Genomic DNA, 20,233 nt, shown 5'->3' on the forward strand with positions numbered 1-20,233 from the left:
TGTTTCCACTATACCATGAACAGAAGAGCTGATACTTGAAAATGACGGTAACTGAAATTAATTATAATTATGTTCATGAACTTAACTTATCACTTAGAAGGTACAACTGATTGCTTTCCACTGGTTCAGTGGAATTTCTCTAATTCTGGTGATAATTTAAAGCAGTGCTTTAACTGCACCTTATACTGGTGCAATCACAAAATAAATGGCCACTGATTTTAGTAATGTGGAACAGTCATAACCGCACTGACATGCTGTCTGGGAACTAAAGTGAAATATATATGCACACACACATAAACACACACAAATACACATATTTATTTCTATTCTTCACCACCTTCTATTCAACTATTTTCAATTATAAAAAAAGGTAATTGTTGTAGATAGCTACAACAGAGACATATAGTAAAATATACTATAATTCTTTACACCTTCTACCTATGAAAAAATGAAAGATAATACTATGAAGTATAGATTTCATTGTGCCAATAAGAATGATTTAATTTCACATAATAATCTGCAGAAAAGTAATTTCAAAACTTAAAATTTTAAATGCAACCCTAATCTCTACCAAGAAAAAAAAGTTATCAGAGATGGGTGCACACATTCAGTGATAATAGGGTAAGAGGATAAGAGACATGTATCATTTATAATGACATTTACATATCTGTCTAATTTTAAGAATGTTTATAATAAAACATAAATTTATGTTGAGGGAGGTCATATGTGATACGTTTTGTAAGATCAAATTGCTTATACTATATTGCTAAAATTAACAAACATTCAGAGGATAAGAACATATTTTTCAACTATTTAACAATCTGCTGTGCAATGTAATTACATAATTATAATAATTTAATATTTTATCTATAACTTAGCAATGTTAATGAAACAAAACATAATTATTAAAGGATAGGGGATCAAGCTCTCCAATATGCTGATGGTCCTATCTATAATACTTTGTGGTTGTTAAATAAATATTATTTGACTAACTAATATCTTTAAAGTTTTAAAAGTCATAAATTCCAAATTTTTTTTTTAAATGGATTTTTTTAAACTAATACTAAATCAACAGCACAGCTATGTAGCTATAATTTTAATTGACATCTAGAGAGAGAGCCATACTGAGCCATCAGGTAGAACAAAAAGATCCTTGAAGCTGGCTTCCTTAAGGACTCAGTTTAAACATCCCATTAGTCCACCAACTATTAGAGCCTTCCTCTTTAAAGTTACTTCCCATCTACAAAGTATGTATTTTTATGGAGGTATCGATTTATCTATTATCTATTTATCCTTCCTTTAGAACACAAACCATTTGAAGGAGGAATGTGATTTTACCTTTCTCTGTATTACCAATGCTTAGCATGATGACCAGCACAGAGTGAAGGCTTAATATACGGTTGTTTATTGATTAGTACAGAGGAAAAGTTGCTGGTATTGCTATAAAGGTAGAATGAAGTCTAGATACTGTCATTCCCTTATATGGTTTCGTATGGTAACAATAATGGTCAAGGTCAAGCTAACCAGAACATACAGTGATTTTAACACAGTAGTGACTGGAAAGGCAAAAAGTCAATCTTAAAACTTGCATATTTCTCTGCTTCTTAGATTAGTATAGTATGTCCTGTTCCCTTTATATGTGAACATTTAAAGATAAAATTGTTCTCTACACATTTGTGGAAGTTAACAATTAACTTAGATGTTTTTCTAATTCTTGAAATCAACTTCACAAAATTCCTTGTTTTTAGTTTGAGGTTTATGTTGTAAAAAAAAATCATGGGAGAGATATTTATATAGAATTTCTTTTTAAAAACATATTTTATACTTTAAAACTCTTCTAGTAGCATTTTAGAACATACTACTAAGATTGTAAGCATTATTTTTTCTTAATTAAATGTCAACTAGACTTGAAATATATCACATTCTGAAGCTAATTCACTGGTAATTACAAAGTTAGTTTATAGAATATACAAATATGTTAATTATAAATAATGCCTATGAATAAAATAACTATGGATTAAAAGGTTATGTAAATAAGATTGAATCATTCCTGTCATTTTCTAAACTCTGCAAGTCTTTAAAAGGGCTAAGACTGTGTCTTATATAACTTTGCATCTTTTACAGTCAATAAAAATTTGCTGAATGAATGAATGAATAAATTAAAAGTGGAATAGTAGAAATTGGAATATGTTTATAAGAGATCAGAAACTATTCTTTTAAAATCGAATTTTGTATAATAAAATATTTCTGCAAGTACTTATCTGATTTTACTGAATTCAATATTTGAATATTAAAAATATATTTTATAGTATTTACTCTTTTAGTTTATCACTGTTACTATTTATCATCACGATCATAATTATCAAGTATGTATTGAGTGCACAGAAGGTAAAGGGTACTGAATTAAGTATTTTTGAAGGTTAGATAACTTGCCTTCACAAGAATTACAGATGCTGTGATGAGATGAGGACATATTTGTTATTTTAGGATAGTACACACACACAAACAGTATGTTCATCTCTGAGTTTTCTACAAATTCTAGTTATTAAGGGTCATGTTAATGTCAACATCTTTTACTTATTTATATTAATCACCTAGAAAGGCAGCATAACAGAGTGGATATAGAATGTCCTTAAAGTCAGGATGACATAGGTAAAAATCTTTCCTCCAACATATACTATCTGTGTGGCTTTAGGTACATCATTTAACTTTGGCAAACAGGCAACCCTCTAAGACTATAAATGTCACAGCAGATTCCAGTTTCACAAGGAATTCCTTAAATCATAGAAAACATAGGTCTGGTACAAAAAATGTATCTACTATGTACAGTACCTGTAGCATATACTGAGAAAGGGGACAAGAATGGTGATGATGGTGATGAGACTAAAGACCATGCCATATGAAGGAATTGGGAATGTTTAGCATGGAGAAAAGAAGTCTTAGAGGGAAATGTGATAAGTCATTTTCAAATATTTGAAGGGTTGTCATATGTAATAGGGTTTAGACTTCTTTTGCTTAGCCTCAGAGGACAGACTTACAAGCAAAAGGAATGAACTACAGAAAGGCTGATTAAGGAAAAACTTTCTAACAATTTAGGAAGTCCAAAAGTAGAAGGCGTTGCATAGGTAGGCAGTGGGATAATCCATCCCCTGAAGTCTTCAAATGGATGCTGGATAATCATTGGCTTGGGATATTGTAGAAGGTGATGGCTTGTATTAGACAACTTTTGTGTTCACTTCCAACTCTAAGATTTTGTGTTCTAGTCAAACACCATCATTTTATAGATTAAGAAAATGAGGACCATGAAGGATAAACAACTAACCTGAAGTCAAGTGGCGAACAGGTGACAGAGCTTAGACTAGAACGCAGGTCTTCTTATTCCTATTTCCTTGTTCTTTCCATGACACACAACACCATTTTGTCTATCACCCCAAAATGTGACCTTCAGTCACCCCATAAAACTCTCTTATGAAGCAGTTATTTTTCTCAGGTAACCATGTACTTACGCTTGTCTTTCTGTAAATATTATATCCATACTCTGGGTTTCTCGATCATTTTGAGCTTTTAGCTGTGTAGATAATTAACCAGAGATGTTAGTGATAGAAAATAACATTAAAGACATACTATTTTTCTTTAAATGATGATGCATGTTAGTAATGAACTAAATGATAAACTGTTAATGTAGACCTCTGCTCAATGCATAAAACTTAACAAAGTTGAAAATAAGGTTGCATTTAAAAGTTAACTAACATCCTTGCAAGATTAAACACATTATATTGGCAATAACTTTTTAGAGATTAAAGATTTTTTTCACAGACTTAATGTTTTCCTACCAAATTCTTCATTAAATAAATAAATAATATGTTTTTTGAGAGGCCCACTGAATTTAACCCACATAGAGCTGATCAAGTGTACAATAAGGAGTTCGGTAAAAGCCATTGATTGATTTTTTAAATTCAGGTTTAAAAAATCTCAACATTTCCCTCAAGATAGTGATCTTTATAATCACTTTACTTTGCCTTTAAAGATACAACCAAAATTTCAAGTTTGCCACAAATAATTTTGCAATAAGTTATTTTTTTGATTCGCTATCAAAGCTATAGGCTTTCATGAATGGTGTTCTATTTATTATAACTTCAGAAATACTCTAGCTGAATCCTTAGTGTTTTTAAAAGAACTCAAAATGAATTTAAGTAAACCAAAATCTATGAAGAACCCAAACTGTAATACCTATTTCAAAATTTCAAGGATGTGCGATTTGGGAGATATAGTTTATCCCTACATCAATGCAAAGAGCAGAATCCCTGTAATATTACCTAATAAAAGATCCTGAAGCAAGACTTTGGCTGAAAAATTCACTACCCTGACGTAGCCTAGTGATAAGCATCTCTTAGGCCAGAGTTTGGATAATACATACACAATCAATCACCAGCCCCTTCCAAAAGATTTTCTGGCTTGTTTGAACCTGTCAGAGCTGGTGCCCAGTTTAACCATCTCAAGATACCACCACTGTACCATGATGAGGTATCAAAATAGAACTAATTCATACTTTAATTTTACTTCTATCTCATATATAAAACAACCTGAATTATTTCCAACTAGCTATCCCATTCTATATATGTCAATTTTCTGTGTTTTATAAATGCTATATAAAGAAGAGAGGAAACATAGTATAACTGATAGAGAGCTGACCTTGGAGCCAAGAAGATCTGAGTTCTAGACTTACTTCTAACACATACTAGCTGTGTGACCCTAGACAAGTTTCTTACTCTTTGTGCTCTAGCCAACTCTCTAAGACTATAAGTTACAGAACAAGTATTCCCCTGAAATGGTAGAAGCAGGTTCCTCACCCATAAGTTCCTTAGACCAATGAAATCACAGGTCTAGTCCCTACACCTATCCACCCACAAGGATGAATATTTCCATTAACCTTTTAGCTCAATTTATGTTAAAATACTACTAGAAATAAGAAAAAGGAGACATGATAAAGTATATCCCAAATAATGTAGCAGGATGTGGGATGGATTCAGATATGACTTCATAGGATGAAATATCAAGGTTCCTTCACTTTTAAAAGGTCCAGATAATAGAGAGTACACAATTTAAAGACAGTGGAAATCTCCTGAAATGTTATTAGGAAACATGATTAATATTCAACTTAAAAGATGAATTATATCAGACTTTCATTGTATAGACATTACATTTTGTGGGAAATTATTTGACCTGAAGCATATCTGAATCTATAAAATAGGGGTCAACTAAATCACTTCATAAAGTTCACAGAGCTTTTAGTAAAAAACTATGAATCTTACCATGTTGTAATCATTCATTACTTCTTCCATTTCTGTATTGGTGTTGAGTTTATCTACTAACTAAAAAAGACATCATAATGCCATTAATCATTAAGGGTCATTCATCTCGGTAGTTAACCAATATTGCAATTAATCAGTCTTATAAACAGTCATTTGCTTAGAGGCTTATTTTATGAAAGATGATCATTAAATAATTTTAAGCATCTTCTGCAAAAGAGACAGCATTAGACTATCTTAGAGAGCAAGTGGGTATTTGGCTAATGGGATAACTGGCTATGTTATTTAAGTTGAAGAAGTGAGCAGTAGAAACTGGTCTCTCCTAAAAGCTCTGTCCAGGAGCTTCCACTTCTTAGTAAAGAGAGTTCAATCCCTGTGCAGAGATGAGAATGGTAAAAACCTTTTGGGAGTTTATTAAATGTGGGATGCTAACATGTAATTGCACAAAAGTCCAAAGAGTGTCTCTCAAGTTGTCTAAAATTAAAGAAAGTCCCAATAGGCAAAGTGACAAAAGAAAGACTGGGTAGGAAGACTACTACAGAAAGGTGAAATGTGTAACATGAAATAAATAAATACATGAAGAGTAGCTTATTTTAATATGTTCTGTCTAGAAAATACATTAAGCACTATGATTTCTGCTTAATTGGTCTTAATAAATAAAAAGCAAAATTTAACAGTTAACATTCATTAGATTTTTAAAATAAAACCATACAAGTACTATCTAAGAGGTGACTTGAAAATTGGTAAAATTATTGTACTGGTCTAAATATAGGTCACCTTCAAAAATAAGACCTTACCCAGAAAGCTGATCTCAGTGAAAAGAAAAATACATGTAGTACACACTCAGAAATAACACTAATTATAATTTGCTCTTAGGTTTTACAAAACTCAAGTACTATTTGATTTAACTTAACCAGATTTATGTGGCCTATTTCAGATCAATATGGTAAGTGCCATTTTAATAGATAATGTACCTACTGTATCCTGTAAACACTTAGATACCTAACAATAAAAAATTTCTACTTCAAAATCAATTTACCATTTGGCAAAAATTGTTTCCTCTCTATTTATAGGAAAACATGGATGAGAATTACATAGGATGGGCTAGTTAGTTCTGATCTGTATCACTGGAAGAACCAAAAGATTCCATATCTTTTTAAACATTTGTTTTAATACAGATTTTTTCCCTGTAGAAATTAAGCAATTAAGGTCACTACAAACAGATTAGTTTTATATTTGTATCTTGTATGCATATATTATGTATATAAAAATTAGCATGTACACCAAAGTAGGCTTGGAGAACTATTCATTTTATTACCTTCAATTTTCATGATGTTCTATAGCTACATGATATCTATTACATCTGTACTTCTATTTCCCTTTCTCAGTAGGAAGAAATTCACATAATTTTTCTGTTGGTTTCCTTAGGGGCTGTTATGGATTTGGTTTCTGATAAAGAGCTAAGTTGAACCTCATAATATGAATATGTTAATTTGGATATCCAGTGAAATCCAGAATATCCAATGAAATTTTTCACTTTACCCAGACTCTCATTTCTTTTTACCTCATTGGAAGAAGCTAAGTTTCTACCTGTTTACAGTGTGGAAAGTGCTAACTTCCTTTCCTCTATTAGATCTTACTTGAATTGCTGTCTGTTGATAAGAAAATATAGTGTAGACAATTTTAACACTTCACAAATTCAACTGATCAAAATTACTATCAATTTTCATCCATCTACAAACAATTGTCTCTCTTATTAGGAAAATATTTAATGATAAAACCATCTTTGGATTAAAAGACAGAATAATATATTTAAATAACATATTTAAAAGGCATTTAAATCACACAATAAGAATTATCTTGGAAAAGGACAATTACCATATTGTAGTCAGCTAGTTGTCCTTGAAATTCTTTGATTTCAACAGCTAAAGTCTCTGCCCTGTACACATGAAAAAAATCGAACATATCAGAAAACATAATTTATGAAAACAGGTTGTAATAGGAACTGGAAGACCAGTTTTTTTCTAGTCCTAGGTTTGCTACAGTAACAGCAGCAGCATATATTTGTATAGCATCTATTTTTCAAAATGCCTCTTACAAACATTACGAAATGTGATATTATTCCACTGTTCTGTAGTAATATTGTCTTCCTGTCTCCCTATCTTTGCTTAAGCCAGTTCCTGTATCTACAATGCCATCTTTCCCTTGTTCTATCCAAAAGTGACCTATTTTGCAAATCATATCTTCTCCATGAAAATTTCCTGGATTCCTGTAATCCACAGAAATATTTTTCCACATATGAATTGACAGAATTTGCTGACATTTAGCTGTTACTGAATTATGTACTACTTCACAACATCTTATATTGTCTTGTATTGATAACTTTATCTTTATTATTATTTATATTTAGCACTGATATATTCATCTTATTTATTTATAGTTAATTTATATTATATTTATATGTATCATATTAATTTTTAACCTGTCATTTAACCTTATATAAAATTATAGAATCAGAGACTTTAAGAATTAGAAGAGACATTAATCATCTAGACCCATCCCATAAGTTTATATATATATATGTACACCCAGATATACATACGTATATGCATATATACGTGTGTGTGTGTGTGTGTGTGCATGCGTGTGTGTGTGTGTGCCAAGGCCTAGCAAGATTAACTGAGTTGCCAAGGTCAAACAACTCATCAGTAACAGGGCCAGAATAGGTGCAACATCCTATCAATTAGAAAGACACTTCCTTAGGTAGGGTCTGTATCTTCTCTCTCAATGCTTAGTAATAAGCAACTGTACGTAGTAGGCACTCAGTAAATATCCATTTAATTAATAAAGTTTATGATAGTAAAAAATCAAGATCAGATTCTTGTAGTATATCATAAACACATACGCTCTACTTATGAAAAAGGCAAACTCTTGACCATTTTTTCCTAAGTAATATTTATGACTCACCTCTTTTCATATGACAAATACACTGAATTCTCTTGGTTGTACATTTCTATTTCCTTTTGAAGCTTATTAATTTCAGTGGTAAGTTCACTTATTTTGCTTCTGCAGAAAAGAAATGGAAAAGCCTTAATGGTACTTCAAATATGAAAGAACTATTTCAAGTCATTAATTATACTTAATAATACTCTTTAAATATATTTTTTAATAATCTTACAATTATTTTTGTAATATCTCCCCACATAAAAAGAAAACTCTTAAGTGACTGTATCTTGACTAAAGCAAAAACAAAGAATCCAGTGATATACCTCAGGTGCCCATCATAGTCTAATGATGGTATCTATGGCTCTTTAGATATAGAGGCTTCATTTATTAATAGAAATGGAACAAGATTTGAACACAGTCTAGTCTAGGTCAAACTGGAGAGATATAAAGGCAGAGTTAGTAGTGAAATATGCTTATGCCGACCACATCCCCAACTTCTGCCACCCTAAGACACAAAATGAAGTCCTTGTTAGTTATAGCTATTACCTTCTGGTGCCACTGGAAAGGTCAAGGACAAAAGACAGTTATTTTCCCTCATCTGTATTCAATGTAGCCAGTACTACTTCATTATCTCCTTTACCAGTCTTAGATTTTAGGATAATCTATAAGCTAGTTATGCTTCATCTTGCTACTGTGCTTGAGTCCCACAGGATCCAAAGACAGTAAGATGGAGAGAAAGTGGCAATAGAAGAACTAAAGGAAGACTGGATTCAAAGGGAATTAAAAGTAATAGAAAAAAGAGTATACAGATAATGGGCCATGAGGAGAAAGAAAGAAATCAGAAAGGTGGAGATTACATTGTGGAGTAGGTGAGATAGCAAAAAGGGAGGATGGAGAATAAGAAATAAATGATTAGCACTAGACATGCACTAGATGCTCAGTAAATACTTATAGATTGATAGGTTGACTGAAACTGTGCCATTTGCCGTAAGAGACCTATAATATATGCATTTATAAAGCACAGCAATGATCATTTTATTAAAATTTGTTATTGTTCAGTTGTGTCTGACTCTTCATGATCCCATTTGGGGTTTTCTTGGCAAAGATACTGGAGTGATTTGCCATTTCCTTCTCCAGCTCATTTTACAGATAAGGAAACTGAAGCAAATAGGGTTAAGTGATTTGCCAGTGTTACACAGCTAGTAAGTGTCTGCAGTCAGATTTCAATTAAGTTTTTCCTGACTCCACGCCTGGTGCTCTCTCCACTGTGCTACCTACTTAGCTGCCCATTACTAAAATTAAGGATTTTTTTCCCTTTTAGAAAAGCCTAAAGTGATGACAGTTTGACACTAACTATGTTGGCTCCTGAGGCAATTCAGCAGGGTTAGGAAGGAAACAAAAACCTTGGAACATCATGAAGTCACCACCAAAGATGAGGGAGGGCAGAGTAAATCAGGCCTTGAAAGGTCTTACTTGGGATGCAGCAGGGGCAGGAGAAGAAGTATACTATCTGGCTATTTCCTAGTTTAACCATTTCTTGCTAACTTGGTTCTAAGTTCAATGAAAGTACTGTCATTTATCTCTAAATTTTGGAAAGCCCCAGTCATTTGCCCTAGTTAAATACCTATTAAAGCATGATTTTCATCCATCGGGGGGTGGGGAGGTGGGGGTGAAGGTGGACTTAAAATATACAATCTACACATAAATACAAATTGTCAAAAAGTCTTTGTGCAATAAGCTTAAAGCTGCACTAAGACTTTTGGGACACTATATGCGGTTAAGAATGTTCTATTAGCTTTGCAATCCCATATATTTTGTAGAATATTCAATGGAATAATGAATGATTCAAGGACAAAATAAGTCAGAAATAAACAGAAGCTGAATTTATTAGTAGTTTCTGCAACTATAATTTGACATCAAAATAGAGTTTATAATATCAATATTATAGTTTTAAAAATTATTTAGCAAACAAACCTAAGTAGCCCAAGATAATAAGATTTATCCAAAATCTGCCTCTGGGGACCTAACAACAAAAATAAAAAGAATGTTAGCATTTTGTTTGAAAGCCAAGTTTTAAAATGTCACTTAAGAAACAAATCCAAAGTAGATATAAAAATCATACTCTAGTTTTCCAAAGATTGTCTTCATACATTACTTCTCAAGTCAACAAAAGGAAAGAATGAAATAAAAACCAAGAAAACTAATTTTTGAAGGAAATGAGCAATTCAATATTAAAATAAATTTTCCTTTTTTATCTCAATGGTAATTAATGTATCACTTGCCATTTAAATGATAATAATAACAGCTGACATTTATATAGCACTTTAGGATTTGTAAATAGTTTTACATATATAATATTATTTTGGTCATCTCAATAGCATTGTGAAATAAGTTCTACAGCTATCATGGTCTTGAATTTACAAATGATGAAGTGTTATCAGACTCAGAGAGGGTATATGACCAAAGGTCAAAAAGTAAGCGGTCAAGACAGGATTCAAAACCATTTGCTTTCTCATTCCAAATCTAGTGCTTTTTCCAGGATACCACCCTGCCTACAGCATTTTATATTACAGGACAACAACAAACATTTAGTTATATGTCATTATATATTATGGCATGGTAAAAATCTAAAAATAAAAGCTAGTCTGCAGTTTGGATACTTAAAGGAGGTTTCACAAAGAAATCAGTCAGGTTAGCAAATAATTACAGCACTGGGCTTTTACTACAATGCATATTAATTCACACTAGGGCTAGACTCAAGGAGACCCCAGACAGTAGGAAGACAGGAATAAAGAACCTAAAGGGAAAGATACAATCTTAGCAGCTTGTGGATACCTATATATCAATTCCACGGAAGGGTTATTGCCAGGGCATTCAATTATGCAAACAAGGATCATGGATGAGTTTTATATTGGGGGCAGGGGTGAAATCTGATGGGTTTCCTATCTCTGATGTCATAGGAAGGAATCTAAATTTATAGACCAAATCTAAATCTATTACTCCATTCCAAAATATTTATAGCCGCCCTTTTTGTACTACCAAAAAACTGGAAACAAAGTCAATATCCATCCATGAGGTAATGGCCTAAAAAGCTGTAGCACATGTATATAATGGTATATAACTGCCATTTAAAAATGATGAATATGAAGGAGGCATGGGAATATATCTATATATTATATATACATATATATATGTATGTATATGAACTGATGCAAGGAAAACAATGTATGTGATGATCACCACAAGTAAATGGAAAGAATGACCAAAATTTAAACCAAAGCATATCTAATTAAAACAATCAAGCTTTGCACAGCTATCTCCCTTCTTTGCAGAAATATGGAACAATGGGAGGTGGACCAAAGCATATTATTATTAGACTATGGAAAATGACCTCGTTTTCTTATTTTACCATATGTGCATCTTAGAAACAATTCTTGGTATAAGATGAGGGCAGTTTTAGAAATTTAACACACACAAAAATTGGGAACTTTCAAAACGGCATTATTTATCTTTTTCTACCCATCGTAAAACAATGTTTAAAGACACAGTTAAAATCAAGATAGTTTACTCAAGAGATATACCTTACATTTTCTCTTCTCTCTGGTCCCTCACTTATTTCTCTATACTCTTTTTTGGTTGTCTCATTATTCTCATGAATTCAAATATCTCCTCTATCCAAATATATATACATAGCCCGAATCTCTTTCCTGAGCTCCATTCCTGCATCTCAAATTGCTTTCTGAACATTTCTACCTGGATATTCCATAGATATCTTAAATTCAACATGTCCAAAACAGGGACTGTCTTTTCCCAGAAATCTACCCTTCCTTCTTACTTCCTTATTTCTTTCAAAGGCAGAATCTTCGTTCTTCCTATCACCTAGGTTGAAAACCAAGGAGTCATACCTAATTTGTCATTCTTACTCACCTTGGCTTCTGCTCTCCACTCCCAATATCAAAATGGTTTCCAAGACTTGCAGTATAGAGATCGATTGATCCATTGATCTATCCAAAACACCTCTTGCATTCATCTCCTCTCCACTTAAACAGTAATGCCCCAGTTCAGGCCTTTATCATTTCTTAAATGAACTATTGCAATAGCCTCTTAATTGGTTTCTCTTATTCTAATTTCTCCATACTCTACTCTGTCCTTCAATACAGCTGCTAAGTTGATATTCCTAATGCATATGTCTGCTTCTCCCATTACTGAGTTCTTCCTGGAACCTCCATTTGGGGAAGGACACAGACCAGTAATTACTTATTGCCTCTTCTCCCATTGGTGAGTTTATCCTAGAACCTCCACTTTGGGGAAAGGTCCAAACCAGCCATCCTTCATTCTCTCAACTTAGCCACTGCCCCCACAGAGGCACCTCCCTCTTCCCTTCTCCCTTTCAGTGTCCCTTCTACATACTGTCTTCCCCCATTAGAATGCAAACTTCTTGAAGACGAGAACTGTCTAAGCATATAGTAAGTGCTTAATACATACTTGTTGACTGACTGATCATGTTACTGTTCTCTGATCAAAAGGAAGAAAGAAAGGGAAGAAGAAAGGGGAAGGAGGTGTGCCAGACACACTGTTCTAAGCATTTTACAAATATTATCTCATTTGTCCTCATAACAACCTTGGGGGGCAGGTGTTATTATCTCCATTTTACAGTTGAAGAAACTGAAGCATAGAGATCTTAAGTGACTTGCACAGGGTCATAAAGCTAATAAGTATCTGAGGCTAAAGTTGAACTCAGGTCTTTCTGACTCCAGATCTAGAGTTTTATCCACTGTGCCATTCTGTTTCTTCTATCAATCATGTCAAGTCAACAAGTATTTACTAAGCACAGTGACAGGCATTGTACTAAGCACTGGGAATACAAAGAAAAAAAAATATATTTCCCTTCAAGTAGCTCACAGTCTAATGAATGACAACATGCCAACTGGTAGGTACAAACACTAAGTATACAAGATAAATTGGAGATAATATCAGAGGGAAGGAATTAGTATTAAGTAGGGCTAGGAAAGGCTTCTAGCAGAAGATCAAATAAGACTTGAAAGAAATCAGGGAAGCTAAGAGGAAGAAGTAATGAATAAAGTAATTAACAGCATAAAGACAAGACAGTAAAAATGTACAGAATGGGGAGATAGAATTTCTTGTACAAGAAGCAGCCAGGAGGCCAATGTCACTGAATTGCAAAGTACCTGGAAAAAAGCAAGGGGTAAGAAGACTGGAAAGGTAGAAAGGGACCTTTCATAGAAAGGCTTTAAATTCAAACAGGGGATTTTACATTTGACTCTGGAGTAGTAGTAATAGAAAGACACTGGGGTTTACTCAATAAGGGTGGACATGGCCAAACCTAAGCTTTAGGGAGAGAGTTCTGACAGCGGAGTGGAGATATGGACTGGAGTGAGGAAAGATTTGAGGCAAAGAGATGAATCAGAAGACTACTGTAGTAATACAAACATGAGGGAATGAGGACCTACACTAGGGTGGTTGCAGTGTCAGAGGAGAGAAAAGGGTTTAAACAAGAGATATTACAAAAGTAGAATCAACAGAATTTGGAACAGATTGGAAATAGAGGGTAAGAAGAGTGAGAAGTTGAAGATGACAACTAGGTTGTGAGCCTGGGTGACTGGGGGGATGGTGGTGCCTTTGACAGCAACATGGGAGTTAGGAAGTAGGGAAGATTTTGGGGAAAAGATAATGAGTTCAATTTTTGACATGTTGAGTTTAAGATGTCCAGTATGAAACATCCAAAAGGCAGCTGGAGATGGAACGCTATAAATCAAGAGAGAATTTGAGTTTATTTAGATAAATAAATCTGAGAATCGGGGCAGTGAGATGGCACAGTGGATAGAGCACTGGCCCTGGAGTCAGGAGGACTCGAGTTCAAATCCAGCCTCAGACACATGATACTCGCTAGCTGTGTGTGACCCTGGGCAAGTCACTTAACCCCAATTGCCTCAAAAAAAAATAAATAGATCTGAGAATCAATAGAAGAGAGATGCTAATTGAAAGCATGGAAGCTGATGATATCACCAAATGAAACAGTACAAGAGATGAGAAGAGGAAGAATGAGAGGAAAAAAAATAGAGCAATCAACTGTATGTGACTTTCTCAAGGAATTTAGCCACAAAAGGCAGGAGAAATATAGGGTGATAACTGGTGGGGATAGATAAAACAAGTGAGGTTTTTTTTTTTTGAAGAGGAGGAGACATGGTTTTATTTGCAAACAGTAGGAAAGCAGTCAGTAGAAAAAGAGAGATATAAGTAAAAAAAATGGGGATGACATAGGGGGTAATCTGCTGAAGATGACAGGATGGCATGAGACCACTTGTGCAAGTGGAGGGGTTGAATATGGGAAGGAGAAGGGTCACCCTGCATAGCAGACAGCAGTAAAGAAAGAAATAGTAGCAAAAAGTTTCTGAGTGATGTGACCTGAGAAGAAGGAGATAAGAGAGACTTTTCAGCAAATAGCCTCAATTTTTCAGGAAAATAAGAAGTAAAATTCTCAGGCGAGAGAGTGGGGGTTGGAAGAGTTTGAGGAGGGATGGAAAATTTTGGAAAAGTAACTGTGATGAGTGAAGTAGTGAATCAATTAGGGAGATAGAAAGGATTGCCTTGTTGCAGTGAAGGCCCAGTTGAGATTACGTAACAGAAATTGATAGTGAACCCAGTCATCACTGTTTCATAATTTTTTTTTTCATACTTGATTTAACACTATGTGAAATAAGAGGTAGCAAATGGTGGGAGAATCCAAAGTTGAGGCATGGCAGAGCAAGAATGGTAACAGATAAGGAAGCAAGGGAATGTAGAGAGTAGGACAATGTAGAGGTGAAATGGTTTGCTAAGGGATCAAGATGAAGGGAGGAAGACTGTAGCCTGTACAGGAGTCATGGCCTACGATAGAACTGAGTGCTACGATTGGAGGTTGTGGTGAGGATGAAGAACAGGGGTAGGAGTTGAAAGGCAAACGGAGAAGTGGAACGACAACATATTATAAATCAGATAAAGGAATTTTAGAGTTCATAAATATAGAAGTAGAACATTTGGGGGTAATGGCAAGATCAATAGTATGACCATCTTTGTGAGTAGCTGAAATTGGGTGGAGGAAAGGGGAAATGAGTAAGTTGAAGAACCAGGAGTTTAAATTGTTTGAGGGAGTAACAGTATCTGTGTTAAAGTCCTCTAGTTAGGGGGCAGGAACTGGGGAGGAGACTGTGAGACAGGCACCGAACTCAGTGAGGAAGGAAAAACTGTGTCCTAAAAGCAGGTTGACAACAGCTACCAAGATCTTGATTGGGTAATAGGTATGGATTGAATGAAGCTCAAAGAGATTATTGAGTGATGTTAGCAAAGGAAAAACCTAGATGTGGCAATGGGGAACAAAGAGTGTTGTAACCAGTTGAATATGAGTGAAAATATAAAGTGCTGTAAAGGAGAGCTAGGAAAACTGTGCCATTAAGAGGAAGCCAGGTCTCATTGAATGAAACATAGGAGTGAAAAGAGAAAGGGGTGTTGCTATAGACAAGATGCATAAGTCTTCCTTTCTTCCTCACAATGTCATTCTGATTTATTAATGTGGCATTGAAATATCTTGTCTACTCATTCTAAAAGATACCTTTCATTCCAGTTTTCATTCCACTTAAACCTTGCTGTGTTACTGGACGATCTGCAACTTTTATTTGAGAAGCCAATACTCCTCCAGGCCCCATGGTACCACTTCGAGAGGCAGGTCTTGATGTACCAGGTGGCATCTAAAAAAACAAAGAATTTTCTTTAATAATGTAATACACTTCCACTGATGCATGAAATCAAAAGGAAATTTTTTTAAAAATTCAGGTGATTCAATGGTGTGCATGCCATAATAGTCTGTCATAACTTTGTTATATGAATGTGAAGGTGTGCCCCTTTTAGATTTCTGCAAATTTGTAGGTAAGGGGCAAACACAGAGACAATATAATATAAGGGTAAAACCCTTTCAATTTTGACTGAATCATTCTATAACTTGTAAAGTAGTTCATTTGCATATAAAAATCCAGCTGACAGTGAACTTGCTCCAAAGGCAGAAATTATTTCTTTACTCCTACTATTGATTGTCATTCATTTTCAAATAGCAATATAACCTTAAAGTTAAAACAACCAACTGGGGAACCCAGATCCTTAGAGTTGTTTAGTGATTGCTGGTCAAATGGCTATTATTTAGTTATGACTTGAGTGAAAAGAGATGGAGGTTAGGGAAACATACTGCACTGTCATCATAAGTTAGGGTGAGAGCTCTTAACAAAGGGACCTGGCTTTGAACCAGAGTTACCTGAGGTGAAGGTTAAATCTCTATTTTCCCATCTCCTTGCCTGGAAGATGGAAAGCCTCAGAACATAACTGTACCAACCTGAGTTTTGCAGCTAAAAGAATAAAGTTGGAGGTGGTGAAGACTACAGATGCACATCAAGAAAACTGAGCTACTCATATGGAAGAGACATCTTTCCAAGTAGTGAACCACATACAGGCATTGGAGAGTGAAGAGACACCATCTAGAATTGTGTGTTGTGTTGGCCATACGTGTAATCTGCATGTGTGCGTGTGCCTCAATACCACTGTAGTCCTCTTAGACATATTATGTATTAAGGAAAGTGCCTCAGGTTATAAAGGCAAATGCCTTGCACTTAACTGTTCTTGCTTTTCAATTCAGGTTAATGCTTTTGATAATAGCTCACTGAGTCTATTGCCTGATTGTTAATTGCAAGGGTACAATCAGAAGCTCCAGAGCTACAGTAGTAAAGCCACAAGGTTATCCCCTAGAACCTGTGAATAGCACTCACCCCTGAGAACTCAAAGTGCAAATTGGGGGTGCTACAAAAGCAAGTACATGATCAGTTTTACTTAATATACATCAATATTATCATGCCTGATTTCATCTTCCAATTCTGAAGAGTAGGATAATATACACTAGAGAAAAAAAGAAGAAGAAATCTTACTTTCTACTGCTTCAACTATATACATGTACATTAAGTAGTATTTAAATGATAGTGACATTTCAGGGAAGTTGTGGTTTTTTTTGGGGGGGGAGTACAAGGGGTGGAGGAGAGTCAGCTTTAATTCCCTCCTCCACTTCTGAGTGTGTGGAAATTATGCCTGAACATCTCTCTATCCTGCTCACTTACCCTCCGCCATTTCCCTCAATTTACATTTATCCTTCCTTCCCCAAATGCCCAAACTGATAGAGGGGGTGGCAGTGGAAGGAGTGTCAGATCAAGGAAGGCTGTGAGTTTTCTTCTCCCATTATTTTTTTGCCTACCTAATAACATGGGTATTTATAAAGTCATCGCAAATTTTTTACTTGGAATACTTAAACACCTAAAAGAAATTCCATCTGACATGTAATAGTAAAATTCTTTATCTGTTGTTTTTTTTTTTACAAACATCTAACAGAATGTCTTCAGAATGAAACAAAACTTGGAGATATCACATAAAAAACTTCTCCATTTTAATAAGTCCAAACCTGTAACAGGAAAAATAATAACGGTGATGATAGTTAACAATGTTATAGTGCTTTAAGATTTACAAAGCACTTTCCTTTGATTTTTATAATACCCCTGTGAGACAGATGACATTATTATTTCCATTTTACAGATAAGGAAACTGAAGCTTACTCCAGTTGCCACTCGAATACTAGCTGATGGAGGCCGTATTCCTGAAGGAGGTCTTCCTGTCAATCCAATTCCTCCACGTGAAATAGGGCGAGCAGAAGGGGGTTTGTGATTACTGGCCATCTCTTGTTCACTTTAGCCACTGCTGAGAAAAGAAAATATAGTTCAGTTGTCTGTGATATTTCTATAACATGTGGAATAATTTGTCACATGCTTCTTGAAACTGACATCCTCTGGCTTCTGTGACATTACTATCTTGCTAAGGAACTTTTCTGACTGCTGTTTCTCTTGTTACTCTTTGTCTTCTCAACCCTCCTGAAGAGTTTCTCTCAAGTCTGTCCTTAGCTCTCTGTTCTTTCTCAAAATTCTTCAGCCATTTACTCATTATCCTAGTTTCAAATATCACCTTCTATACTAATTCCCAAATTCAAACTTCTAGTCCTATCCCTCAAATTCAAATATAACTTCAAATCTGCATTGCCACATAGATGTTTCTAAATAGATATCTCAACAGCACTTCAAACACATATTCAAAAATGTGTTTGGGGAGCCAGTTCTCTGGGGAGCCAGTTCCTCATTTCTATTAATGCCACTGGCATTATTTGGTGGAGCCAAGATGTTAGAAAAAAGACAGGGACTTGCCTGTGCTCTCCCAAATTCCCTGCAAACAACTTTAATTAACACCTCAAAATGAACAAAGAATGGGGTCAAACAATTTTCCAGCACAAGATGACTTAGAAGGAATTTAGGACAGGTCTGTCTTACTCAGTTAATAGGGGAGCACAGCCCAGCATAGGCAGAAATGAGAGTTATGCAAGAGAATCATGAAAAATGAGTCAATAGTTTGGTAAAAGAAGCACAAAAAATGGAAAAGGATGTATGAAAACTCATTAAAGAAAGCAATTCCTTAAAAAGCAGAACTGGCAAAATGGAAAAGGAGGTAGAAAAACTAGCTGAAGAAAATAATTCCTTAAAAATTAGAATTGGGTAAGTGGAAGCTAATGAATCCATGAGACTCCATCAAGAATCAAACAAAATGGGAGGGTGAAGGCAACATGGTGGAGGGAAAGTAGTGACTTGTTTGAGCTCTCCCCCCAAACCCTTCCAAATACCTATAAAAATGGCTCTAAACAAATTCTAAAGCAGCAGAACCCACAAAAAGACAGAGTGAAACAAATTTCCAGCCAAAGACAGCCTGGATGGTTGATCAGAAAGGTATATCGCACCAGGCGAGGAGAGAAGCGCAGTTCAGGGTGGGTGCACAGGTCACAGCGACCCTGGAGCGTGCCTCAGAGGACTGAATCGTGGGCAGCTGTGGCGGTTTCCAGACTTCTCAACCCACAAACGCCAAAGACAACTTAGAAGGTCAGTGGGAAAAGTCTGTGACTGCGGTGACAGAAGGAGCTAAGTCTCAGTCGCAAGTCTCAAGCGCAGCCCAGGGCCGCGGCTGTTTCCTGAGCTTCTGGCCCACAGACTGAGGGGGAATTGAGTGGCTGAAAATTTTCAGTTTTCCCAAGGTGGTATGATAAGGGGCAAGGTGTTTCCTCTCCACTGCCACAACAAGCTCCACCACGCCAGCGTTCCTCCTTGCCCCAGGACCACCCCTCAGAACTGTGACCCAGATCCAAGCACCAGTAAAGCAAGAGATTCCCATCTCAGCACTGGCAAAGAGATCCCTGCAATCCCCCTCCGATCAGCCACTTGAGGAAAACTGCCCTGCTATTTTAGAACCAGAGGGCAAAATAGAAATTGAAAGAATCCACCGATCCCCATCTGAAAGAGATCCCCAAAGGAAAACTCCTAGGAATATTGTAGCCAAATTCCAGAGTTCCCAGGTCAAGGGGAAAATATTACAAGCAGCCAGAAAGAAACAATTCAAGTATTGTGGAAACACAATCAGGATAACACAAGATTTAGCTGCTTCTACATTAAGGGACCGCAGGGCATGGAATATAATATTTCAGAGGGCAAAGGAGATAGGATTACAACCAAGAATCACCTACCCAGCAAAACTCCTTCAGGGGAAAAAATGGTCATTCAGTGAAACAGAGGACTTTCAAGCATTCTTGATGAAAAGACCAGAATTGAATAGAAAATTTGATTTTCAAATACAAGACTCAAGTGGAACATGAAGAGGCAAACAGGAAAGAGAAAATCATAAGAGACTTATTATGGTTGAACTGTTTACATTCCTGCATGGAAAGACGATATTTGTAACTCATTAGACCTTTGTCAGTATTAGGGTAGTTGGATGGGGAAAAAATCATATGTACGTATATATATATATAGATATAGATAGATAGATAGATAGATAGATAGATAGATAGATAGATAGATAGA

General features: G+C 35.2%; 1 protein-coding gene across 2 annotated transcripts in view; it reads right to left on the reverse strand.

Moving 5' to 3' along the window:
* The window catches only part of IFT74 (intraflagellar transport 74), a 135,170-nt gene that overhangs the window by 101,590 nt on the left and 13,347 nt on the right, over positions 1–20,233 (reverse strand). Inside the window, exons 2-8 of one of the 2 annotated variants that reach the window (XM_027839330.1) lie at positions 17,897–18,035; positions 15,865–16,000; positions 10,230–10,278; positions 8,277–8,375; positions 7,188–7,248; positions 5,313–5,372; positions 3,507–3,568 (exon numbers count right to left, since the gene is read on the reverse strand). In XM_027839330.1, the coding sequence (XP_027695131.1) occupies positions 3,507–3,568; positions 5,313–5,372; positions 7,188–7,248; positions 8,277–8,375; positions 10,230–10,278; positions 15,865–16,000; positions 17,897–18,016 (587 nt within the window). In that variant the 5' untranslated portion in view covers positions 18,017–18,035. Of the gene's footprint in view, positions 1–3,506; positions 3,569–5,312; positions 5,373–7,187; positions 7,249–8,276; positions 8,376–10,229; positions 10,279–15,864; positions 16,001–17,896; positions 18,039–20,233 lie in introns of both variants that reach the window. The other variant, XM_027839329.1, reaches the window with a different exon arrangement.

This window comes from Vombatus ursinus, unplaced genomic scaffold (genome assembly GCF_900497805.2).
Source record: "Vombatus ursinus unplaced genomic scaffold, bare-nosed wombat genome assembly UNPS02014832.1, whole genome shotgun sequence".
Taxonomy (NCBI): domain Eukaryota; kingdom Metazoa; phylum Chordata; class Mammalia; order Diprotodontia; family Vombatidae; genus Vombatus; species Vombatus ursinus.